General features: G+C 40.8%; 1 protein-coding gene across 10 annotated transcripts in view; it reads left to right on the top strand.

Annotated features, from left to right (window-relative positions):
• Nucleotides 1-27,701, top strand: part of ADGRL3 (adhesion G protein-coupled receptor L3) — an 857,880-nt gene that overhangs the window by 262,191 nt on the left and 567,988 nt on the right. For all 10 annotated transcript variants that reach the window (XM_072404919.1, XM_072404923.1, XM_072404922.1 and 7 more), the window contains exon 5: nucleotides 13,570-14,367. In XM_072404919.1, the coding sequence (XP_072261020.1) occupies nucleotides 13,570-14,367 (798 nt within the window). The remainder of the gene's footprint in view (nucleotides 1-13,569; nucleotides 14,368-27,701) is intronic.

Raw genomic sequence — 27,701 nt, 5'->3', positions numbered from 1 at the left:
AGCCCCTCTTACCTGTGCCCCGCACTCCAGTGGCGATCGGATGATCCCGCTGTGATGCCGGGGCGCCTGTCCATCGGGGCGCGTGGCCAGGGCAGAAATTTAAAAGCAGATTACCAAGTAATCTGCTTTTAAATGCCACCCGGCTCCTGGCCACACCGCTGCTCGCATCTGCAGTTAGATGTGATGCACCATGCAGGATTCCTGCATGGTGCATCACACCCAACTGGTGATGTGATCAGCAAAAGTAAATTCCGAGGGTGATGCCAGCAGCGATTTCCCGCTGGCATTACCCCCAGAATTTACTATAGCTGCTTGCATCACCTGAAGGATGTGATGCTCGCATCCTCGGGATGATGCGAGCAGCCGTTGCTGGATCTAGGGGAGTGAGCAGAGCGGGGACATGCCCATTGCATCACCCAGGAAGATGTGACATCTTCCGGGTGATGCGGTGGAGTAATGGAATGTGGGGGCGGGAAAATTTCAAAGCAGAGTACTATGTAATCAGTAGTCAGAGGCCTGTGAATCATTCGGACTTTATTTTGCAAGTTTCCGAATCCATAGTCAAGAACCACCAAACACCATCAGTGGCTATGAATAGACCTGGACATCGTGCTTCCACTGTTGTCAACACCTGACCAGTCATTAACCAGAACAGTAACCAGTCGTTACTTCATTGAATACATCCCACCAACCCAGAAAAAGGCAGCACCTACAAGGATGTGCGTGGTTTGCTGCTCAAAGACCGATGACATAGGAAGGAAGAAACGCAAGGAAACCAGGTTCTACTGTCCTGACTGTGATGTTAGACTTTGTGAAGCACCCTGCTTCAAATTCTACCACACCCAGGATGTCTACTAAAAATTTAAATATTTTTTTTCTAAAATCTGCATTTAATTTATATTATTATTTATTAATAATATTGCACCCTTGTTTGGAAAATTTCAGAGATTTTTTTGATAAAATATTTTTTTTTGATAAATTACATGTTGTGGTCCATTATTTCAATATTTTTTATAATTATGATTTTATATTTATGTATTATATTATAATTTATGATTATAATATATTAAATAAGTATTATACCTGGGAGTTAGTCCTAAGAATTACAGGCCTACAATACAAACAAAAATTTCTTTGCTGAAAAAATAGGATCACTTTTTGCATAAAAAACTGACAGAATTAGAACGCTAGGGGGGTTAAGGGATGCACATTACCATTCTTTATGTATTAAAACACTAAGGCTCTATGTAGCTTCTATTAAAGGGAGACTTCTTCTGAGAAAAAAACATATTTGAACAAAGAGTCTACTCAAGACAACCCACTTTATCAAGCCCTTTATATGGTAGTATAGAGAGGAGTTAAAAGGTCCCCTTTAGTTTTGAGAAAAAAAGGTCTAAATAGCCTAGAAACACAGAGAGCTTGATCTCCACCTTGCCCAACATTACTGACTCTGAACACAGCTGCTCCCAAAAGGAGATCAGTAATCATGGGAAAATTTAAAAATAATAGCGCTACATCTTAGACTTTACAGGCCTCAGTTAGCATTTGAAAATGTTAATGACAGGAAAAGACTGAACAAATAGGGCATTTTTTTGAAGGGTTGACAAAAGAAAGCCTGTTTTTCTAAAAAAAGAATGTCGGCACAGCTTAGGTTTGCAGAGTTGCATTTAAACAAACCACAAGAGTTCTGCAACAATGTCATTTGGACAGTAGAGATCAAAGTGCAAATGTTTGGTTTTCACAAAATATGGCACTGTGCATTATGGCCTAACACAGCATATCAGCACAAAAACCACCAAGCGTGGTGGTGGAGGAGTGATTATTTTTGCTTGTTTTGCAGCCACAGGACCTGGGCATCTTACCAAGTCAACCATAAATGCCACTGTATACCAAAGTATTCTAGAGTCAAATGTGGGGCCATCTGTGCTAAAGCTTGAAAATGGGTCATGCAACAGGACAATGATCCCAAGCACACCAGTAAATTTACAATAGAATGGCTTAAAAGAAATAAGGTGATGTGATGGCCCAATCAAAGCCCAGACCTCAACCTGATTGAAATACTGTGCTCAGATCTTAAGAGAGCTGTACATTAATGAATGCTCACAAACCTCAATTAACTAAAGAAGACTGGGCCAAAATTTTTCCACAATATTAAAGCTATATAGCTAATAATTCTTGGGTGTACTCCATCTTTCACACATGGCTTCTCTATTTTAGAAGTTTCATTAAGTAAATAATGGTGGAATCTGTTGTGTGTTTTTTACATCTGAGGTTGGGTTTAAAAACATCTTGCTCCTAGCAGGCTCTAAAATTATTTAAATATGTCCTGATTTTTAAAACCCCAAATGAGAAGAGAGTGTACTTCCTTTCTGACATGACTATAGGTAACCAGCAAAGACAACACCATGTGAAAACTGAAAAGGTTTCCTATTACTATTGTGGTTAGTGGAAAGAATGCCCTTTTACATAGGGGTTCAGAGAAAAATATGATTTGTTCTAGGAACACGGTCCTTGCCCTTAGCTTTGCTAAGTGATGATGATGCCACCAACTAAATGTCTAAACTGTCTAGGGACAGCAGCATTGATGAATCAGCCAAATTGCAAGCCATTGCAGCAATATTGAATCACTTTAATAAACATTGGAATGTCAGCTTGGTGTTTGAGTGGCTCTGTGCTGTCCCTGGCATTTCTTTTGCCCCCAGACCTAGAATTTTATTGGCTATGAATAAGTTCGATTTTATGTTTTTTACGATAGATAGTAGGATTACTTGAACTAAAGGGAGTGGCAAGGGGTCTGATTTTTAGGTTGATGAACCCCTTTAAAATGTTCAAATAGAGAAAACAGGTAATAAGCGCGCTCTCTTTTGACAGCAAGTAGGCCGTCAGTGCCAGCCATGGTTTTTTCCTTGATCGTGAACCAATAACAAAAATAAAAGCCTTAAGCCAGCAGGAGAACCAACCACCTTTAGTCAGGCAGCAGTGTTTTTTTGTTTTTTTTTTTTACATTCTTTGTTTAAAATTTTGACTGGGATACAGAAAAATGGGGGAGGGGAAACATGGATAGCTTAAGTTTCACAATAAAACAACATAAAATAAACACATCGATATAACATCTATAAAAAATATTTCACACAAGGTAGTGCAAGCTTTGCACAATAGTATGAAAAAAAATCAGTTTATAAAAGTGCTAAATAATCTGTAAATTTAAAAAAAGGAACAACAAAAGGGTATGTGGGGATAGAGGAATTGTGACACAAGAGGAAAGGTATAGGGGAGGGTTCACAACACGGAAGGGGTACTCCTATGGGGTTCTGCAACAGCCGATTGAGCCGAAGGGTAGGGGTATGTGGGTCAAATAGAAATTTCTAATTGGGGGCAGTAAGATCCCTATATTCGTTAGTGGTTATAAACTGTGACCAATAATACCATGTACGAGCCACCTTCCTGCCAGTGCCCCGAATAGAGGAAGTAAGATCCTCCATTCGGTGGATCTCATTGGCTCTACTAAGCCATAAACCAATAGTGGGTGGATCAGGATTTCGCCAGTGGGTGGCTATGCAGGAGATAGCGGCCATAAAAAGGTGTCTGATGACCGAGCCTTTTTATATGCCTTCCGTGAAAATGAATTGTGTTGTAAGAGAAAGAAAGCCGGATCATCTGGGATATCTTGGGCTGACATTTGTTGAGTAATAGACCGAACTGTGGCCCAAAAATTCCACAAAAGGGGGCAATACCAGAATATATGCAGTAATGTGCCTTTTTCTATCAGGCATCTCCAACAGCAGTCTGATACAGCTGGGAAAATGTATCCATCAAAAACCATCACAAAACCACTTTGAAACAGATTTCTTGGTATTTACTAGCAATAGACGCTTTATGGATCCAATATAAGATATTTTTCATTTGTTCCGTAGATAGCGAAAGACCCAACTCAATCTCCCAAGACCTAGGAAACATAGGCGTGTAATCAGGGGGTGGGGTCTGTAGTAGCCTGTAAACTACAGATAGAGTGTGTCTAATACCACCCGTCCCCAAGCATAACTGCTCGAAAACAATAAGGGGTCTACAATAGGATAGGGCCGATCGGAGAGTAGCCAAGAAATGGGTGATCTGCAAGATTTTCCAGAAATCTAATTGAAATTCTCCCACCGCCTCTCCTAACTCCTCTGGGCTGATACATCTACCTGATCTGATAAACTGCAATGCTCTACAAACCCCAGAAGAGAGCAATTTTTTTGAATCTCCCGTCCTCCATCCCAGGAGGAAAAGACGGGTTTCCCAGGATCGGGAAGAGAGGCAAGAGGTGTACACAGTGGAAGTTTCGCACTGTCAATTCCCATGTATAACCCACCGTAGGGTGAGACTTAAGTCCTGGGAAAGTCGATATCGGCAGCCAGGGAAGGAGGCCTAGAGGTGTTGGGCAAAAACATTGTTCCAGTGATATCCACTGTTTAAAATCTCCATTTCGGCACCAATCCAGTACCCGTGTCAGGTGAGCTGACAGGTAGTTGTTAAACATGTTTGGGATTCCCAGACCCCCTTCTAATTTAGGTCTCATAAGTGGAGACCTGCAAAGTCTTGGAGCTTTATTCCGCCAAATATAGCGAAACAATTTAGACGCAAATATTCTAAAAACGGACCCCGGAATTGTGATGGGCAGCGTTTGGAAGAGTTATACAAAACGGGGGAGAATATTCATTTTAATTACATTAATGCGTCCCAGCCATGAAAAAGTCAATTTGTCCCATTTCTTTAAGTCATTAAGCACTGTGGAGAGCAGTGGGAGATAATTCCGTTCAAATATTTCCGAAAGTGTTTTGGGAATTTTTGTGCCTAGATACGTGATTGCATGGGGTTCCCAACGAAAGGCAAATAATTGTTGGAGGTGGGAGCGGACTACATTTGAAAGTGTTATATCCAAGGCAGCTGATTTGGAGTAGTTAATTTTGAAATTTGACATAGAATTAAATTCACTCAAAATTGTCCTGAGATTAGGCAAAGAGATGATAGGGTTGGTTATGGCGAACAGCAGATCATCAGCGTAAGCTGCCACTTTCTGGGTCGAGCATCCCATATCCAAGCCCGAGATAGCAGAGGAGGCACGGATCGTACGAAGAAGTGGCTCTAGGGAGAAAATAAAGATCAAAGGGGACAGGGGACAACCCTGTCTTGTGCCATTAGAAATGGAAAGAGGGTCTGAAATCAGTCCATTCACTCTGACCCTGGCCGTGGGTTCAGAGTAAATGGCTCTAATCCATGATAGCACACGGGGGCCTAAACCTATGTACATTAGGGTTTGATCCATGTAGAGCCAATCTACTTCGAGATATTATATAGTGTAGAGTAGTATTGGCGAAAGGATTCCGCTATATCATTGGTTAGGTAAATCTTATGTCCACAGTTGTCCGTGAAAAAAAGGAATAAACGAGCGAGTTTTTTGTACACGGAGAGCATTGGCTAGTAGACGGCCGCTTTTGTTGCCGTGTTCGTAAAACAACCTCTTGCATTTACTAAGGGCAAATTTAGCCCTGTTGAGGCAAAGTAATGAGAGTTTCTCACGGAGAATTCGGAGTTCCTTACCTATCAGAGGATCTGATAGGGAAGATTTATGCGAAGATTCTAGGATTGTAATATGATTGAGAGTGTCCCCTATCTCCTTCTGACGTTCCCTCTTGAGCCTAGTCCCATGTTTGATAAATAAACCTCGTATGACTGCTTTGTGGGCCTCCCAAAGTAAAAGGGGGCTGGTCTTAGGAGCAGCATTGGTCTGAAAATAGTGGGATAGTTCAGAATTGACATCCGCCAGGACTACTGTTTCTTGGAGAAGAGATTCATTTAAGCTCCAATTCCAAAACTTGGGGCAGAGATAAGACAGTTCTATAGTAATGGAAACCGGAGCATGATCTGACAAAGTTATTGAGCCAATGGAACAAGACTTCACTCTGTGTAACTCAGAATGTGGGAGCCAAAAATGGTCAATCCTTGAGTATGAACTATGGAGGGAAGAATAAAATGTGTAATCCCTATCTTGGGGATGCAAAACGCGCCAAATATCAAGGAGCCTATGTTAAGACAGGGTTTTCAGGATTCGACCATTGGTACGGGGCGAAGAGTAATTGAGTCCACTATGAGAAGTGTCCAGTGTCCAGTCTGGTGTGAAGTTAAAGTCTCCTCCCAAGATCAAGATACCTTCCTGAAATTTTTCTAATTTCTCAAGGGTCTCAATTAAAAATGAGGCCTGTCCGGTATTAGGAAGGTATATGCTAGGGTGACTTTGGAGCCTTCCAAGTTCCCTTTAATAAAGAGGAATCTACCTTCCCGACAGCTCAGTTGATCCTTAAAGTGCCATGTGACAGAGGAGGCTACCAAAATGCTGACTCCCTTGGATTTAGATGAAACAGTACAGCTATGATAGACTATCGGGTACCTCTTATTGCCAAATCTCGGAATCCTATCGATGCGAAAATGAGTTTCCTGTATGAATGCTATTTTGTGTTTTTAATCTGTGTAGTTCCGCTAGTATCGTGGAGCGTTTTTCTGGGGTATTCAACCCTTTAACGTTATACGTGACCACTCTAACTTGACCCATTACAAAAATATTGAAGGGAGCCCGCAGGCTATCTCAATGTTCAAGACCCTCCTAGGAGCTAGGGTAGTGGTTTAAGAGGGGGTCAGATGAGGGGGAAGGTAATACAGGGGGGCAGGGCAACACAACAAGACAAGCAATTAAAAGAACATATAAAATAGGAACAAACAAAAACAGTAACCCCAGTTCAGCTGCGCAAATTCCCTTGGAAGGGATGGCTCAGGTGGTCAGGGCGAGGCCGGGCCCATAATTATACGCAAATATAAGCATTGGGTGAGATAGCTAATGTAAGCTGTACGGGGGAGGGTACAAACATAAATCCGCTTCTTTTAGAGCAAATTGTTTTCTCAAACTAGAACAGTGTAAACAATTATTAATGCATTATCAGTTTTCAAGAACTTACGCAAAAAAAAAACCTCACTGGAAGAACAACCCAGACCTCCTAGAAAAGGAGATAATGTCCTTCATTTCAGGGGTACAATAAAGTCCCTTTTATGGGATTTTCCAATATCATGGGGGAGCCTGTGGAGAGTTGTGCATCTGGTCTCTGCTGGATTTCTTCTGCACTTGCTGCCATTCCAAAATGGAAAGCCCCATCTGTGCTTGATATTGCTGTCTTTCAACATTTGTAGTAATGGCTTCTGGAGGAGCTCATTGAAGAAAGTTGTTGCTCCTGCATGAAGATCTTTTGGCTCAACCGATTCTGGTAGCCCCCGAATCCGTATGTTGTTACGGCTGCTTCGGTTCTCTAAATCATCTTGCTGATATAAGAGTTGTTGAAGCAGTACTGAATGCTCATTAATGACATGAGGGTGGTTTTGTACATGTGTACGGAGGTCTTCAGTTGTTCGTTCCACCTCTTCTATTCTGGAGCCAAGATCAGATTTAAGTGTGGCTAATTCAGAGCAGAGAGAGTTTTGGATGCGTACAAGATATGATTCAAAATCTGCTTTGGTAGGTAAAGATCTTAAATATGCATCTCTGTCCCATATATCTGAGGGATCCATAGAGGTTTTGTGGTGCTTGGGGGACTGGAGTTGTCTTTGTCTTCACCCAGAAGGGAAGGAAAGTTAGAGGATGAATCCTCCTGTAAAATCAGGTGGTTCTAGACCAGGCATGGCGGTTTGAGCCGTGTTAAATCTAGTATTAGGGCCACTCCCACTAGGACCAGGGGTTTTGGAACGAGCAAAAAAAGTTCCTATCTCCCGTTTTTGGGATGATTGACTATTAGGCTTCCCTTTGCCCATGGCACAAGAAGAAAAAGAGAAGAACCAGAAGTAATGTAAAAAAAAAAAAAGTGTAGTGAGAGGAGATAAAAAAAGCATGTCTCCCCGAATCAGTGGATATTTATTCACCCATATAAAAGGCCCGGCAATGGCGGGGCCCCACGCCTTGTGAAATTAGTACATGACGTACATGCACATGACGATATCTCCAGATTCTCACAATCTTAATAGCTGCAGGAGATTGTATATATGTAGTAACTGCAGTAGATGAATGTCAGAGAGATGGGAGAGCAGGTAAGCAGGTTGAGGTAAGTAGATATGTAAGATCAGAATACAATCTGTTCGGGGAAACCAGGGGATTCTTTTCAAAATCTCACAATATTAGTGATATATTGGATTGTTAAGGAATCAGAGTTCAATCAGCATAAATCAGCTCCACTGTTTTGAAATGTAATAAATGGAGTAAATGTACAGAGTCAAAGTTCCATCAAGTAATCCTGTCTCCACTTTGTAACACAGATGATATAAGGCACAGGGAGAAAAAATATATAGTCAGATGAGACTATATTGCACGCTGTCAGGCAATCCGCAGTGTCATTGGAGAAGGCACAGTGTTGATTTATACCTATAATGCAGCAATATACTAATCCAAGAAAGCTGTAGAATATTTCAATGAAGATCCTGACTTCAAATAGGCTTGGATCTCTTTCTCTTATATGGATGGAGTCGGATTAAATCATGAAGGTACTATTCAATAAAGAAGCCATGTGGCCTCCTATTACTAAATATTGCCTGTGGTGATCTTCATGGGTTAAGCTTTGAACAATCTCTTCAAAATATCAAATGGGAAGGTACTCCGCTAGTACAAGAAATGTAATTTAGGATGATCTCTATTCAAGAATGCCTGGATTGGAAGGATGACTATGGATTGTAAGGCCACATGGCAGCAGCTCAAAAATGGCGACCTGCATGCCTGATCATTATAGCAGAAATTCACAGCAACCACAGCAAATCTCAGAGCAATCCTTTCTTCCAGTGTCCCCCACCACCAGTACAGTGTACCTCTAGTGAAGAGCCTCCTGTCAGCAGCCTCTGCCAGTAAGAAGCCTAGTGCCACGTGTGTGATGATGTCTCCTGTCTCGGCTGCACAGAGAATGCAAGCCCCGGCTCATGTCCGCACCAGGCTGCAGTCTCCAGCAGCCGGCCACAGTATCCGGGACAGCAGCTGTAGCCTTCCCCGGCACCTGATGGAGTCCCCTGTCTCCAGAATCAGTAAACACACAGCCAAGATTCCAAATCCAACAGAGCTCTGTGTGTGTGCATCCGCTTGCGGTGACTCCTCCCCCGGAAGTCCAGGCAGCAGTGTTTTATGCAGTGGGGTTTTCACATAGTTTAACTGTCTGATACAAGTTGATTATTAAAAGTAATAATAAATGTTTTAAAAATAGAAAACAAATTTTAACCTTTGCACTTTTGTTACCTGATATTTAAAATGCAGGATTTTTTTGTCTTTAAATCAGAGTACTGAATAAAATGCTAATGATCCTTACAATATAGTCAAATAAAATAGTGGGGGTAGAGAAAAATATTGTGTATAAATATATATAAAGGAACACACACATTTACAGATCAGAATTTCAAGATTCAAGTCAAAGGGAGTAGTAGGTGTAAAGCCTGACAATTCAGAAGCTTGCAGAAGATCTGAAGATTTGTACTTTTTTTAGTAACTTTGTATCTTTTCTACTCCAAATCCTCTGTAAGCAGAACTGACAGGTTCCCCTACCTAACTGAAATCTTGCCTTTGCCTTTTACACAAAATTTAGCACCATCTATCATCAAACTGAGAGGGAAGTCATATTTCTGCAGTACAGATCAGTACCTATTTGTTGCCCACAGTATGTTTGCTGTATAGATTCTACTTCACTCTTTACAGAGGTGCAGTAGACAGTTGTGACATAATAAAAGGTGATGGAAAAAAAGAGACACATTAGGGAGGTAGACAAAGTTGGAACAAGTTAAAAGAGACAGTCGAAAAATTGACACAGTTATATGGGTTATATGTAAGAGTCTGTTAGAAACAACTGGAAACACTAAACCTTTTGCATGTTGTCCCACCTACTTGTTCTGGGGTGTTCAAGACATGTTTTGATTTGCTGTTGAGTAAACTAAGCTGAATCGTTTTTAGTCCTTAGTTTTTTGGCTACTGGTTCTTTCTTCCACCAACAAAAGGGTATGACTTGCCCATCTCATTTATTAAATTTACAATCACTTTATATTCAAGCAGAGAAAAACATTGGGGTTAAGTTAGGGGTTTAGGATGTTTAGATATCAAAGTGAATCATCACACTGCAAGTGATAATTCATCTAGCTTAGAGATAACACTTTGCTGAGTTCACTCATTCAATAATTAGCAAATAATAATCATTTTTTTTATATTTCCTTGCACTTGTTGGTTGGTCTTTGTATACTGTATTTTCCCTTTGTCCACATCAGTAAACCCTCGACACACTGTTTGCACACCTTATGAGGGGCCCAAGACTTATCTTGATCAACAAGTTTAACTATGAAATATGCCAAACAGGCCTGCTCTACAATGGTGCTGATCTTCGCCCTTTGACTGGGAATGGTGAAACTGATATAACAAAATGAATCAGGGTTGTTTAGGCACTTAAGACGAAACGCCGTGGAAAGTTTACCAAAGGGATCCTTTTCTTGCAGGACAATGCACCAGCGCACACATCCAACGTTGTGGCTGTCATATTGAACACTCTGGGTTTCCAATTGGTCCACCATCCCCCTACTCACCTGACCTGGCCCCTTCGGACTATTATCTGTTCCCGAATTTAAAGAAACACCTGAAGGGGCAACGTTTTGAGGACATTTCTGACATCAAAGATACTGCTGAGAGCTGGTTTGCGGCCCAACCAAAGGACTTTCGTTTGAGCGATCTAGAAAAGCTGCATATTTGCTGTACCAAGTGTATCAGTCTCTGGGGGGAATATGTTGAATAAATGTGTTATTTCATAACTCTGGCTCTCTTCTTTCTGGGCAAGGCCAGGAACTTCTCAGCACTCCCTCGTATAGTAAAAGACATTAATCAAATCTGATTCAAAGATTCAATGGAACTTATAAAAAGAGAAGCAGCATTTGAAGGATGTTTAGACAGGGTCCCTAGTTTTAATTGTGCTAATTCTTTCATTACAAAGTAGTGGGCATTACCATATATCTCACATTGACTTTGCTCAGATGCTACATTATGGAATAGTCTAAGTATGAATTCAGTCACAGACCTGCCTGCTTTACAAGTTGTCTGGGGGCTGGTATGACCCATATACATGCATAGATCCTTTTAAAAACAAATTTCCATTTTCAATTATTTATTCAACCAACCATATCTTAGATATCTAAAGGTATAGTATTGAGAAAGTAACTACACCCTTGGCATAAAAAGATGATATTGCCCCCTTTAGCAGAAATTACTACTTAAAGGTATTTCAAATAACTGTTTCCCCACTCTCTGACATAAACTTGGTAAATTTTTGTCCACTGCAAAAATCCTTTAGTTGCAAGATATTTGTTGGTTTCCTTTTATGAACTGTCATTTTACACCCTCCACAACAAAAAATGTAACACCCTACCTGCTCCCCCAATGACCTACTAACCCATAACCTCGTCACTAAATGGCTCCAATACTTTTGAAGGTGTACCCCCACTCTCTGGAAGCTTCTTCCTCATCCTGTTTAGCTACTTTCAACACATTTAAAATAGCCCTTAAAACACATCAAACTTGCCCACCTGTCTTTTCCTGTGTCCTAAACCCTTACTACTTACTGATCATTCCCTTCCCCCCCTCCTATTGTGCTACTTTCCCTTCTCTTAAATTGGGCAGGGTCTACCCCTCCTCTGTCATTGTTTTATACCTATCTGTCATTTACAACCCCTTTTTTTTGCAAATTTTTTATCAAGAAAACCACTTTGCTGTCGAAAAATAGAGGTTTTTTTTATAACATTAACCTAAAAAATTACTTGCGCAGCAAATGATTTTTTTGCATACAAGTGGAGTTTTCATTTAATGACCAACTTGAACCACAAATCATTGTTGAATAATAATATAGCCAACATTTATAATCCACATAGGAGTTGGAAATGTGATTGGTAAATGTAGAATTATTCTTTTTTCTCAGTTCCTACCAAATTTTGAGCAATAATGATATAAAATTACTTTATAAATTAGACCAAAAGGTAGCATAAAAGAGTATCCATTTGGAGAGAAAAAGAGGACTACTGGCCAAAAACCAATCAACTGGAGGTTTCTAGGGCCAGATCCATTTGTCTGTAAGCCAAATTAGTAACATAAAATAGCATCTGTAGAACAAAAAGGGGGAACAGAGACTGCCAGAATAAGAAGAAGTGCAACGAATTTAAACACAAAACGAAAATAGGCAGAGGTTCTGAGAATAAAACCAGAGGCACAGGGGATGAGAAAGCAAGACTTGGTGCTTTTTTACATTATTGTGCTACTCCATGTACAAAAAAGAACATTGCACTTCAATTTCTTTGAATAGGTCTCCAATACAATCCAGAACACATCTGTATTACATTACACCATGACACACTAAGCCTGTTTTATTAAAGCTCTCCAAGATTGAAAAAAATTGACCATTATGGGAGAACCAGGGTGATCCAGCAAATCGGGAATGGATTTCTTAAATGTATTTGCTATTACTTGGCAAATGTGTTCAATCCTGGACCAGATCAATTCCAGGTTTGCTAGATCACCCAGGTTCACCCAATATAGTCCATTTTCTCTCGCCACGGAGAGCTTTTGTAAATCAGGCCTACTTTGTGATTTGTGGTGTGCTACAATGCACAAAAACAAACTTAGGTTTTTATTACAACCTATTCCTTTTACATGGACTGTCTATTTCAACATCATACCTCCCAACTTTGGGATACCTTTGTTTGAAAAAGATGTGGTATGTTCCATAGGCATTGGGAGTAAATTCTGCAAAATTTTGTGTGGGGCTTAAATGAGCATGGTTAAATACAGTCTGACTTTTCTTGGTTTTCTGCAGGATTGTTACAATTCTGAGATATTTCCGTGAAATTTTGAAGTATGTGCAACAATCCTAAGCACAGTACATTGTATTTTGCTATGGGGTAACACTCGAAAGCAAAAAAAGCAAAAGAGAGCAGGCTTCACCTAAATTAAAAAGTATAGAGATAGAAAGCAGTATTACAGTACCTTGTCCCACTGCCCAGAAGGCCTACCCAATATGGTGGCCAAAGTTTATATATGTTGAAAGTTGCAATTGACTTTGGTACTTGTGACCTTTATTCTAGGGTTAACATAAAAACATTATTTGAATGCCAGAGCAAATGTTACAAGTATAGAAACCTGGTTTCATGCATGGGCTTAACTCTGTATGCAGAAACAAACACTGTTTTTATTCTCAGCCACTAACCGTGCCCTAGGGTTCTCTCTATATAGCAGTGTGGGGATCCTGCCCACACAGAGGCAACAAAAGATCACATCCTTCTGAAAATGCTAGTAACCTTGCTGTGTTTGGCTTTATTTCTGTGCCAAAGATGAAGGAAAAATTTTTTTGCCTCAGATCAGTGACATTAGGTACCTAATACTAATCTAAAGATAACTAGCATTTTATAAGAAGCAGACAACATTATTCTAAAATGTTTATTTGTGGTGTGTTATGTAATTTTATGATTTTCACTATTTGTACTCTGTTTCTTTGACAGTGTTTCTATGTCCTGGATTTCTTAAGGGAGTTTACCAGAGTGAACATTTATTTGAATCTGACCATCAGTCGGGTGCTTGGTGCAAAGATCCCTTACAGGCATCTGATAAAATATACTATATGCCTTGGACTCCATATAGAACGGATACCTTAACTGAGTATTCTTCCAAAGATGACTTTATTGCTGGACGTCCAACTACCACATATAAACTTCCTCATAGGGTGGATGGTACAGGCTTTGTTGTTTATGATGGGGCATTATTTTTCAATAAGGAGCGTACCAGGAATATTGTGAAGTTTGATCTTAGAACAAGAATTAAAAGCGGAGAGGCCATTATCGCAAGTGCCAATTATCATGACACCTCTCCATATAGATGGGGTGGAAAATCAGATATTGATCTTGCAGTGGATGAAAATGGACTATGGGTGATCTATGCAACAGAACAAAATAATGGTAAAATAGTCATTAGCCAACTGAATCCTTACACATTGAGGATTGAAGGAACCTGGGATACAGCTTATGATAAAAGATCTGCATCAAATGCCTTCATGATCTGTGGAATATTATATGTGGTCAAATCTGTTTATGAAGATGATGATAATGAAGCCACTGGAAACAAGATTGATTATGTTTATTTTACTGAACAAAATAGTGATTCAAACGTGGACATACCTTTTCCAAACTCTTATCAATACATCTCTGCTGTGGATTATAATCCTCGGGATAATTTGCTCTATGTGTGGAACAATTATCATGTTGTGAAATATTCCTTGGATTTTGGAAACTTGGAAAAACCAGGTATAGTTGAAAAATAATTTTTTTATTTTGTAGGCATATTCTCACATCAATTTGCCTGTTTTAAGCAATTATATGCAGCTCGTGTTAGTGTTTTGGTTTTACAAAATATCAGATTTAGTCCACATTCATAAAAGATGAACAAGGTTGTAGCGATATTGCATAAAAAAAATCATTGCTTAAAGGGCATCCCTAAGCAAAATCTTTTTCTTTTTAATTTTGAATAGAATGGGGACATATTAGACTCTTGACTCAGTCCAATCTGCAGACGCTGCGGTGCGAGGGACTGAGTGGCTGGCAAGCTGGCTGTTATATACACATACACACATTCTGTGAACCCCAATTTCTCTGGAACAGAGGGATGTTGTCAATTGGAAATGTGGGAGCCAGTGGGAAACTTCTTTTGTCTCCCCCTTCCCCATTAAAATGTTATACCCATCTTATCATGCTACCCTGTCACACATAGCTATCCCCTTACTTTCTATGAATCCCAATTACTCTGTAAGAAAAGGGAAATGTAATTGCAAGTGCAGGACTCTTGTGGCTAACTCCCCCTAAAATGTCATCATTACGGCACCATCACAAGATATGAAAAACTATACCTGTCATACCATGCTACCCTGCCACACATAGTTGGCCACTTACCTTCTGTGAACCCTAATTTCTCAGGAACATCTCAGGGGAGATGTAGGGCCCTGAAGTTGATCCAAGAAGTATCTATTGCAGAGATTCCTGATTTTTCCTTACTTTTATTTGGTGCATGTATGTTACGGTAACTAGAAACATCTCAATTTTATTTTAAATTAAAACCATTCTAGTTTTAAAAACATACATCTTTAATGTTTTTTTGCATTGTGACCCACAAGTTTTATCACAATGTCAACACCACTGGGCTGAAGGATTAAAGATATACCTATTCAGTTGTGTCTTATGTGAGCATAACCATGAAATTTCAGAAGAAGAGAATGAACCAAGAAAGGGGTACTGAGAACTAGATTGTTAGCGGAACAAACTCCCATGAAAATTCCTATGACTCTCCAAATGCAAAAATCTTTGGTCAATTTCCCGTGTTGCCAAGAAGCCAAGAAGACTATACTCTAAAAAAAAAAAAAAGGCTGGAAGGGAGACACGTAATATAGCAGTCATCCTTTCCAGAACCATAGTGTCAGTAACTCGACATAGAACTTCCAAAAAAGAGAGAGGGCTTTTTGTATGCTGCTGCTACAGTTTGCCTATACAAAGATAAAAACAAAGGAATACAATTTTTATGATAAATTTTGGGAAGGGGAATTCCGGTACTGTGCATTAGGGCTTCCCAAGGATTTTTCTGCAACATAAGCTGTAAAACTGACTGCAAATGGTTATACACTCCAATTCAAAAGTGTTTGACTATGGGACAATCCCACCATATGTGGAGAACACTTGTTGAGAGAACATTTGGCCATTGCAAGCTATATATGGACCTATTCCTCAGAGTCTAGGGAGCCCTCCAGATAAGCTTCCCACTTCAGCACATATGACAGTTTATGGGACCCTGCTTAAGTCAATATCACATAAAATAGTGATATCAGACCAGCAGAGGTCAGATTTTGGAGACAATAAGTCTCAAAGGCATTAAGGTGGAGAGGGCCCATCGTACAGTTTCTGAGTAAGAACCACAAAGCCACCAGAGGATTTGGATAAATAGAGGACTCGGCTAAAACTCTTGAAAGGCTAGATTGGCATAGAAAATTAAATTTCTTCCTTCGTGTTCATGCAGAGAATATGACTGGGAATGGGGATGGGAACGGACACAGAAACAAAAAATGTAACAATTTAGGGAGGTAGGGCATTGAGGGGCATGGATTTTGTCAATCCATGAGATAGAATGAGCACCCCATTTCGTAAGCAACTCAGGCAGTTACCTAAAATAGGATGGTAATTCACTTGGTATTGAGAAGCTAGCTTCAGTTTAATGTAAACTCCCAAGTAGGGAATGGCGACTGGCCATTGGAAGGCATAATAGGGCTGGATTGCTTTTAAAAGTTCGGGGGAGGGGGACAAAGTGATATTTCATTCATCCCAACCCCAAGGCTTTTGGGTGTCATTTATATGCAAACTCAAAAAAACCTGCAAACGGGGATAGGGTGGAACACAAATTAGTAAGATAAATCAAGGGAAGTAAAAGATAACAGGGTATTATCCATAATAACATGATTTTTTGGTTGGTATTATCTAAAGGAACCCGTCTAATGTCAATGTTAGTACGTATGACTGTCAGTTCTATGGCTAAAATTATTAAAATATAAAGGACATGGGATGGGGGAGGCTAAAGATTCAAACCCTAGGTATCTGACAGTAGCAGTAGGGGTCAAATTTAGTGGAAATATTCATTTCAGAATCTCCACACTGAAACGCCACCTCTTGAGAGCAATAAACATATATTGCTCCAAGATAGAATAAAATGTTTTGAGAAAGTAGCATTAGATCAATTGACCAAGTGTGGGCCAGGTTTAATGCTTTGGGAGTAAAATTTCTGTCTAGATCAGGGGTGTCAAACTCCGGCCCGCACTGTAATTATATTTGGCCCGCAAGAAAATACCCAATGTCTACTAAAGCTGGCCCGCCAATAGACAGTGCATGCATGGCTAAAACTACAAATCCCAGAATGCTCTGCTGGTGCGTCAGGACCCACAAGCGCCCCCTCCTCTGTTGAAATTTTTGAGCGAACTTCCTCAATTGTAGATATTTTTTTAATATCAAGGTTGGCCCATGACTTTGTCCTAATTTTTCATTTTGGCCCACTGTGTATTTGAGTTTGACACCCCTGTTCTAGACCATCTGAATTGGTGTTCAAAAGCATGATACAGAGCCAGAATACAGTCACAGGTATAGCTGCTGTGGAGGAGCTGGCACATAAATTAAATTTGGGATTCGAAGAAAAATTTGCATCACTGCAGCAAATTAGGGTACCTTTGATATTATTTTGCAATGTCCCAATAAGTGCTAAAAAAGGGGGCTTGTGCGGAGTTAGGAGCATAGTATGATAGAATGGCTATCTTGCAGGCAGCCTTGTAGAAGCAAAAATCTGTGTCAGGGTCACCTAACTGTTTGGTAAATATTTACAGGGTGCACTTATGAAATGCAATTAAAACCCCTCTATGCTTGGTGGGTACGGAGGTGAATTATACCTGAGGTTAATTTGAGTGCATATATTTGTGGTGAGAAGCTGAAAAAAATGGGTCACCTGAACACAAGCCACATCTATCTCAGTGGAATGGAAATAGCTAAACACCCTAATTATTTTTGTGGGCAAGTTAAGGCCTTGGGTATTTACAGTCATCAGTTAACATGCCATAACCAGACCAAAAGAAGGAAAATCAAATGGAACTATTGTTACTTAGTCCTTTAATCAAACATTAAGAATAAAGTAGTGCACATAATGAACCCTGGACATAGGAAAAAACAAACTGACCATAAGCATTTATCATACAGTACCCAGAGGCATTGTAATTTCAGAAATAAAAATCAGAAATAGGAAGAGGTGGGCGGAGTGGAGTGTGGAAGGAAGAAGGAGGAAGAGTTTAGGAAAAACATCCAGAGCAGAAAGAAACCTAGATAAATTGGGTGAAGGGGGATTCAAGGAGAGGCAGGGGAGAACACTATGGAACATAACCATCCAGAGGGAGTCAACAGTATACACATATTATCACAATAAACTGAAGAAAAATTAACCAGGTCAACCGTAAAAAAAAAAGTGAGATTGCAAGGCTGAAAAGACTGATGGCAGGAGCTGCCAGCAAAAATAGACCAAAACACAAAAGATGCATAACTCATTCATCAGATTTCAGTTGGAAGACTTGTGATCCTAAAACAGGCTGTTAAGAGGAGACGGCTGGAGCAACATCAGATCAGGGAGAGTGATGAGGTGAGACTACAGATTGTGAGGCAGGAAGTTGCAGCTCCAAGGCCTGAAAACATTGTGAAGTACCCTCCTGTGTCTGGACTCGGACCATGCAATTGAAAGAGAAGCTTGAAAAGATATCAACAGTATCTGATGACATTCCCGCGGAGGCATAGCTGGTAAGGATGAAGAGTATGTCTTTCCACCAGGGTAGATTGTGCTAGGTCAGGGTAGATACTGTAGGAAGATCCATGGTAGGAAAGTTGGTTGCAATTACAGGCTGCTCAGATGCTCAGATTTTTTAGGGCTCAGAATCCCAGTTCAGATGAATCAGTCTCAGGTCTGGGTGCCATCATTCAAAGTGGACACCTGTTTATCTGTTTAACAGGAGAAATCTGCTTATTTTCGGAGATTCTGGTAGTCCTTGCATCCCATGGACAGAAAGTAAAGGGATATTTCACACACACACAAAAAAGGATATTTACACACACAAAACAGGGTTTTAACTATCCTTTATCCAAAACTAAAACAGCTTTTAAAATTAAATTAGATAGATGAGTTTTTTGATCTGTTCTGCTGCACTTTAGCACTGTTTAGCCAGCCACACTCTGCAATCATGACATTATGCCAACCATAGGTGAAAGTATCATCATCTTGAGTAAAGCAGCAAGTCAAAATGTACATTGCAAAAAGTATATATTAAATGAACAATAAGAGAACGGAAACTGCAGCATTGTGATTGGAGGTTTCAATCTTAGGTAAAGGTGGAATAGAATTTTTTATATATATTGTCCAGGAATCATAAAATAGGAAACATAGTTATGTGTAGAGGAGAAGTTAACATACAGGTAAAGTTTGTTCTTACAAAAAGATAGTAAATTCTCTTATGTTATTCACCCACCAGAAAAAATGAATGTAAATCTCTACTATGAGTGTTGGTGTTCAACTATGTAGTATGGTATGAGCCACTAAGGATGTAAATCTCCAGTATGTGTATAAATGGTATATCCCCTATTTCTGCATATTTCTTGTGACATTTGACCAAAAAAAGGGACCATGATTTTACAGAAAGTGACAATATATTGCAAGGTATCCAACATGAAAATACTAACTATTAGTATCCCTTATTATTAGTAGAATAATTATCAATGCCATACCTATAATAGTTTGGTGATGGGAACAAATACATACCCAAAATATAGGCAAATATCAATGTACATTGTAATGACAACCCTACAAATTGTATTGTTAAGAGACAGGGAAACATATAGAAAAACAATCAGGCAAATTGGTACTTACAACTAACCAAGCCAGCTATGGAGAGAAAAACAGCAAATGAAGCCCTGGTAGGACATCAGGAGGATCACACAGCAGCCTGTTAATGTATCAGGTTGTGTATTCCAGGTTTGCTGGATCACCCAGGTTCACCCGTGATAGTCTGTGATAGATGTTCTCTAGTCTTGGACAGCCTTAATAAATCAGACCCAATGAGTGGAAACAGAAAGCCGCATAGGCTATCCTTAAATGGAAAAATGTTGGCTCCAAAAAAGTAAGTAGTATCAAGATTAGGAAAATATTGTAACCATTTCAGAGTCCAGGAATAGTGTTGGTTGAATAGCTCACTATTCGATTCGACAGCTATTCGACAGCCTGGCTCGCGATTCTTAGGTTTGAGGGCGGGACTGCTACGAAGGTAGGGGGGACTGGGTGGGAAATTTTAAATACTAAGAATTTTTCAGTGTACCCCTTTTACATTTAAAAATCATCAATCATCATACCACCAGGGAGGTTAAAATACAGAAGGGGGTATTGGGGAATGCTTTCATAAAGTAACTCCTTATGTATATGAATAATCGTTAAGGGGTGAGGAGACAGGCATAACTAATAATCTGTCTATAGGTATGTGACATAGATGCAGTCATTATAAATACAGCAGTGTTGTTTGATGCTTTGTTCGGAAAATTAACGGCCCCCATTTGTAGTAAATTGTTGAAGGATATAGTTATTAACCGAAGTGCACTTTAAACATTTTCACCTTTTCAGCATTAGGACTAAAATGCATATGGTTTTTATTTGATGAAAAAGGTGAGGTGGCAATAGCAGAACATATTCTATTGGGAAAAGGTTTGTTCTGGACAAAACCTAGTTTGTGTGTAGTTAAGAGCAAAGGCAGAAAAAAGGTCGATACAAGTAGATGTTATTTTACCTAAAAGTCTGTATTAGGTAATTAGAGCAATTAAGCAGTATGAGGAAGGTTTTATTTTGAGCGGTTTTTATTGAGTTTAGGATTAGAATGATGTAAGAATATGGGAGGGAGACTGTTGCAAGAGAATATTGTTCAAAAGGTCTTTCTAAGGAGCAGTATTATGCAGTACTGGTAACTTGTATAGTCCAGCCTGTTTTTCCTTTAATTAAAAATTTTTATTTCTAGATCAATTTCTTTTAAATTTATTGGGGAATGTAAAGCATTAAGTTTGGCCTGAATTGCTGTTTTGTTTATAATATTTTTTTACACAACAGCAACAACAATCCAAAACACATTTTAAAGAATTGTCAGTCAAAAATGTTTTTCTCTAGTAGTACAAGCTTTTTGCAGTGCGAGTTTAGTAAATGGCCATGTTTTGTTCTGCTGCACAAAATTGGGGGGGGACAAAATACAGAGAGTAAACCCCAGAATGTTCCAGGATACCCATGTAACCCTAAAGCCCGAAAATATTGAGATTTCCTAAAATGAGAGGTAAGTACGGATTTGAGCATCATAAACTGTTCCAACCTGTCGTCATCATCGGCGACCAGTTGTTCCCTGTGGCGGATTCTTTCAATTTCCGTGAGCCATTCCTTAATTAATGGAGTCGTCACTTGCCTCCAGTACCTAGGTATAGGAGCTCTGGCCGCAGTAAGAAAGTGACAAAGAATATCGTTCTTGGTAGATCTAATGGATCCCAGGATCATAGGTAAAAGGGCTACTTTGGGATTGTTGTGAACATCAGAACCTATGCATCCATTATACAGTTTAATGATAGTTTCCCAGAAACGGCAAATGGTTGGACACTCCCACCACACATGCAACATGGTGCCTCTCCGAATAAGACAACGCCAGCATCTGTCTGACTCTACTGGCTATATTCAGTGGTGGTCCACCAGACAGAGGTACCACCGAGACAGAATTTTATAATTAAGTTCTTGAGTTTTGCAGGTGAGGGAGAGTTTATGTGTCAGAGTAAAGGATTTTTCCAACTCGTCAGCCTCCACTGGCGCTCCCAATTCGGATTCTTAGCAACGTGTATATGTGGGGGTGCCCAAGGTTGCCTCCTGATTCAGTAGTTCATAAAGTATGGAAATAACATGAGAGGGGGGAGTGGATGACCTCAAAACCGCCTCAAAGCTAGTCATACCAATGCATAAAGCAGGGGGATCTGAAAACGAGGAGATATAAGAGTGTATTTGCTTGTATGCAAACCAGAAAGCCAACCTACTTCCTGTCTGGGGTTGGAAGGAGGACATGAGTGTGATATGGCCATTATGAAGGACATCCCCAAGGCAGGGGTGTTCCACCGCTGTCCAAATTAAAAAACATGCTATTGTTGGGGGGAAGGCCATGTTGTCAAAAAGTGGTGTCATGGGGCCAGGGTGTTTAGATATTTTACCCCTTCTAATGAGATTGTCCCAGGTATGTATAGGATCGGAGGTAAGGTCGGGCAGGAATTGGCGATCTACTCAAGGGAGAGACCACAAATCTATCGAAGAAAGGGATACCTCCAACTGAACCCAACTCTTTCTTCCTCTATTGTAGAATCAATCAACCAATCGGGCCAATACTGATGCCCTATAGTACAGCATTATATCTGGGGCCCCTACCCCACCCATCTGTTTAGGTTTCGTTAAAATACGCTAGGCTATGCAAGGACGCCTAGCTTTCCATAAAAATAAACCTAAGGAGGGAATGTATTCTCCGCAGGTAAGTGGTAGGTAGGAAGATGGGTACGGATTGAAATATGTACAATAGATGGGGCAAGATGTCCATTTTTAATGCATTAAGCCTCTCAAAGCAAGAAAGGGTTAATGAATTATAATTTTGCAAATCTGTTTACTGCATACAATTTACTGCACAACAGGGAGTAATTGTAGGAAAATAATTTACAGGGATCTGAGGTTATAGAAACACCTAGGTATAAAATAGTTTCTTTACAGAGTCTGAAAGAAGTATTGGCACTAATGGAAGTTTCCTGTGAGGCATTTAAGGAAACATTGAGAATTTCAGATTTAGAACATTTTACCTTAAAGTTGCTAAAGGTATTGAACTTGTCAAATTCTTTCAGTACTGAGGCTATAGTGAAGTGCGGGGAGGTGATATATAACAGAAGGTTGTCAGCATATAAGGATATCTTGTATTGATCCTCACCAATTTTAACCCCTCTGACATCTTTGTTATTCCGTAAAGCTACAGCCAAATGTTCCATAGCCAGGGGATAGAGCAGAGGGGATAAAGGGCAACCTTGCCTGGTACCATTCATTATCTGAAATGAGTCTGTCAAAAAGCCATTAACTCAGACTCTAGCTGAGGGGGACGAGTATAAAGCTGCTATCCTTGCAACCATACCAGGCCCCAGGCCCACCTGACGGAAAGCTGCATATCTAAAGGACCAGTTAACCCTATCGAATGCCTTTTCGGCATCAACCAAAAGAAGGCACATAGGAGTTTTAGATGCCTTGACGTGTTGGACTAGAAGGATGGTTTTGATAGTATTATCTCTTGCCTCTCAGCCTTGAATGAATCCTACTTGATCTCTATGTATTAAAAAAGGCATGTGTTTAGTGAGTCTGTTGGCAATAATCTTAAAAAACAGTTTTACATCAACATTGATGAGAGATATGGGCCTATAATTGGAACATAGTGTGTGGTCCTTCCCAGGCTTGGGGAGAATAGTAACATGGGCTTCTAGGCTTTGGGCCAGGAATGGAGTGTTATCAGAAATAGAAGAAAAAACCTTTGTCAAAAAAGAGGCCAGGTTGAGAGTATGTAGCTTATAAAACATTGGAGTGAACCCATCTGGGCCAGGGCTCTTCCATGCCAGAGTAGATTTGATGGCTATTGCCACCTCTTCCTCAGTAACTGGGGATTCTAGAGATGACATGACTTTGGGGCTTAACAATGGGAGGGCTGTCTCGCAAATGCCATTTTGGAGGACCAGGGGAGTTACTGGGTTCGGACACAGTTGATACAGTTGATACAGGTCTGCATAGTATTTATGGAAAATTTGCTGTATATCCTGGGGGATAGAGGTCAAGTCTCCTTGAGCTGTGTGAATTGATGGGACATAAGTGATAAGAGCTCAAGGATGAAGCCCCTTGGCTAAAAGTCTCCCGCATTTGTCACCGTATTAATACACCATTTTACGGAAACGGTTTCTGTATCGCTGATGTGCCAAGTCATACAGTTCTAAGAGATGAGTTCTGGCTGCGGTATCTAAATATACATCAGGGGACAGAGCTCGCTTGCTTAATACCTCTAAGTGTTGGATTTAAGTCTGTGTGGTTTGTATATCCTGCAATCTGATCTTTTTAAGCCGTGAGCCTTGCTGTATGAGCACCCCTCAGCCTTCAATGCCTCCCATTGCAATGGGAGGGGAGTTGAGTCTGAGGAATGGTCATGTATAAAATTAGTGATAGAGTCAACCACTGCCCTGGCACAAGCGGGGTCCTTAAACAATAAGTCATTGCACCACCACATCCACCCACGGGAGGTCACCTGGGGGAGGTGGAAAGTAACAGTAACTGATGCATGATTCAACCAGGGACAGAAGTCAATGGTGGAGAGAGGGTGCCAATCTAGTGCGAGATTGCTAACCAACAAAATAATCCATATGGGAATACACCCTGTGTGGATGGGAGAAAAATGTATAATCCCTAATGTTAGGGTGCAAAGTGCACCATACATCAAGTAACCTGAGTTTGCAAAATTTAGCACGGAAAGAGTTCAGCTCAGAGTAGGACACAGATGTTTTGCCGAATGAGGTGTCTATGCGGGGGTCAAAATTAAGGTTGCCCCCATGATAATAATTCATCTGCAAAACATTTAAGAGCCTCCAGATATTTGATGGAGAACATAGGAGGCTGGTGATTTGGAGAGTACAAGGAGGCTATTGTATACAGTTTGCCCCAGATTGTCACCTTAAGAAATAGGAATCGCTGAGGGAGTCGACAACCTGAATCGGGAGAGATTTGTGGAAGGCCACGGAAACCCCTTCAGATTTGGCATCAGGGTTGGAGCTATGCTACCAAGTGGTATATTACCTATTGTGCAGGGGTGGGATTTTGTTAGTTTGAAAATGGGTTTGTTGGAGCATAAAGATATGAATTCTAGCCTTATGTTGAGCGTAAAGTAGTTGGGATCGTTTATTAGGGCTGTTAGGCCCCTTTACAATAGCGGTTCGAACCCTAAGGGGTTGGGGCTGAGGGTGTTGCGAAGACATTTACGAGAATCAGGCGTGCAAGATGTGATAGGATTGGGGGAGAGAGGGGACAAGAGGGAGTTTAGAAGGTCCCAAGAGGGAAAGGAAAAGCTTCACTAGGGGATAGAGGGGAAGTTGTGCACCAAGCAGACGGGATGGGCTAGTTCAGGTCTGCAGGTTTGGAACCTAAATCGGGAACCGGGGTAAGGGGGTTTATCCCAAAAACCCGTCAACTAAGGTGATGTGGGAAAAGTGTCAGCCAATAGCAGAACCCGTCCAGTTCCACTCAAAGGGAACCCCACATTCGGGGAGCAAGGATAGCGGCATCAGGAATTCAATTCCGAAAACAGCAGAACGCCTATCTTGTTCAAAGAAGAAAAAAGTTCCAACATGCTCGCAGAAAGGTCCCCATAAGGATCCTAGTAGCCATAGCAAAGGGCAGCTGCCCAAATACTAGCAAAAAAGAAGAAGAAAAAATAGCGGGAAAAACATCTCCAAAAAAGTAGCAAAATCAGGAACGACTGAAGAAACATAGGTAGACTCCAACGCTTGGAAGGTAGACGGTGAGCTCAGGAAGTATTAACCACTGATGATTGCTCTTTGGTAGATGACAGAGAGCCAGGGGCTAGCGCCAGAGAGAATGAAGACAGAGGTGGTTAGGTCGCCAGTGTAGAAGATGGCACAGGAGGACTTCAATATGGAGTAGCATCGTAGAAGGCCAGTCCAGAAGGGCCAACAGTGGCAGATGCAAATCTTCACGAAGTTGAGGTAAATCAGAAGGATGGCCAAAGATGTGGTTCTTCCCTCCTTTTCGGATAATGAGATGGAAAGGATAGGCCCATCTGTAGGAAATCTTTCTTTCAGGATCTGTAACAGTAGTTTAAGGGCCCTGCGTAGGTCCAATGTAAATAGGAGTTGAATGTTTGCTCCTGCATATTTCATGGAATTGACCTCCCAGGCTTTCCTCATAATGTCCTCTTTAGTGCAGTAGAAATAAATTCTACAGATGACATTACGTGGGCGTTGGGCATACTTACTGCGAGGACCAAGAGTTCTATGTACACAATCAATTTCTAAGTCCACATCAGATGGAACATGTAACAGCTTAGCAAAAATGGTGTTTACTGCTGAGGCCAATTCTGAGTTAGGAACTGATTCAGGTATTCCCCTGATGCAAATGTTGTTGCGGCAATTGTATCATCATGTAGCAAGAATAGTGTGCCAATTTGTGCTTCATGACGCTCCAGTATTTCGCTATGAGAGGACACCCTGGTGGTAAGCTCAGCACAGGTAGATTGCAGGGCAGTGGTGGTGTTAGTCACTTGCTGTAGGGATTTCTGAATGGCCTGGAACTCAGCTTTACAACTAGCCACAAGCCCTCCAATACTAATGCTTAGATCTTGCTTAGTGGAGAGGGCCCTTAAGTGAGCTTTCCAGTCCCATGCCTCTTCATCCATATGTGATAGTGAGCAGGGAAAGGAGAAGTCCTCTATAGAGCCCATGAGGTAGGGGCTTCTTATAGGAGAATCAAGGGGTCCTGGAGCAGAGAAAGAGGAGGAATCCTCAAATAAAGGTACCTGAGGAGTTGGATCCGGTGGTGGTGCGGTGTGCAGGCAACACTCCTGTAATATCTCATCTTGCGCCGCAGCTGAGACTGTAACATTGAGATGTAAAATATCCACTGGTCCTGCACTAGGCACCACTGCCACCCGCATCCTTAGCCGTCTGGCTCCCCTTGGTTTTGGTCCCCATGTTGATATGATGTTGATATTAGGCGCCGATGGCGCTGACATAGCACGGGTTCCCCTTGGGCCGGAAGAGAGGATGGAACAATTCCTACCCAGCCATCGGTTAGCCACGCCCCTGGATGATACATTTTTATCCTTATCTCACAACCTTGGCAAAATTCAACTGTTTTCTTTTCCAATTAATTGTCCTGTATTTTGTTTCATCCATCTTTTTTTATTACTGACCAGATAGGAGATAGAAAGTGTTGGATTTGCGCCACACATGGTGATTTCCAGATGGACAAATAATTTAGTTTGAAGTTTCATTGATAGCAAGTGGCAGACCCCCTTGAAAGAAGGTTCCCAGGTCAGATGAGACTCAATCATGTTTTCATAATATTATAAAAGCAATTGCTTTTTTTCTGGCCAGTTTGCAATAATGCCCAGCCCTCTGAAAGTATGGCTTAAAATCATACTAGGGATCTCTGCTGTAAATCTTTGCAGCTTCGTCAGTGGTATTCTTGGTCTTTTTTTGCGTTTCTGATTAACCCCCCTAGCGGTAATCCCGAGTGTGACTCGGGTGGCTTTTACTTGCAAAAAGCGGTAATCCCGAGTCACACTCGGGGTAAATTTAAGAGCCCCCCTTCCCTTTGCCCCGCGCTCCAGCGGCGATTCGATAGTCCTGGTGTGATGCCCTGGCGCCGGTCCGTCGGGGGGTGTGGCCGGGTGGGAAATTTAAAAGCAGATTACTGAGTAATCTGCTTTTAAATACCACCCGGGTCCCGGCCACGCTGCTGCCCGCATCTCCAGAGAGATGCAAAGCACAATGCAGGATTTCTGCATTGTGCTTCACATCTCACTGCAGATGCCAGCAGCAATAGCAAATTCCGGGGGTGGCGACCTGTGTGAGCAGGCAGGGAAATCCCCACTCACATCACCCCGGAGGATGAGTCATCTTCCAAGTGATGTGAGTGGTGATGTTTTGGGGGGGGGTGTGTCTGGGAGGGAAATTTAAAAGCAGATTACAATGTAATCTGCTTTTAAATGGTTTTTACAGTACAAAAACACCACACAACAAAAAATAAAAATAAAAGTACATTTTTAATTTTATATTTTATTTTTAGATTACATTGTTGTCTATTATTTCATTATTTTTTAAAATTATTTTTTATAATTATTTTTTATAATTTATGATTATATTATAATAAATAAATATAATTATCATACCCGGGAGTTAATCCTAAGAATTACAAGCCCACAATATAAACAAAAATT

This window comes from Pyxicephalus adspersus, chromosome 3, assembly GCF_032062135.1.
Source record: "Pyxicephalus adspersus chromosome 3, UCB_Pads_2.0, whole genome shotgun sequence".
Taxonomy (NCBI): Eukaryota; Metazoa; Chordata; class Amphibia; order Anura; family Pyxicephalidae; genus Pyxicephalus; species Pyxicephalus adspersus.
Note: the sequence above shows the minus strand (reverse complement) of the source record. Positions and strands in the feature narration are given on the sequence as shown.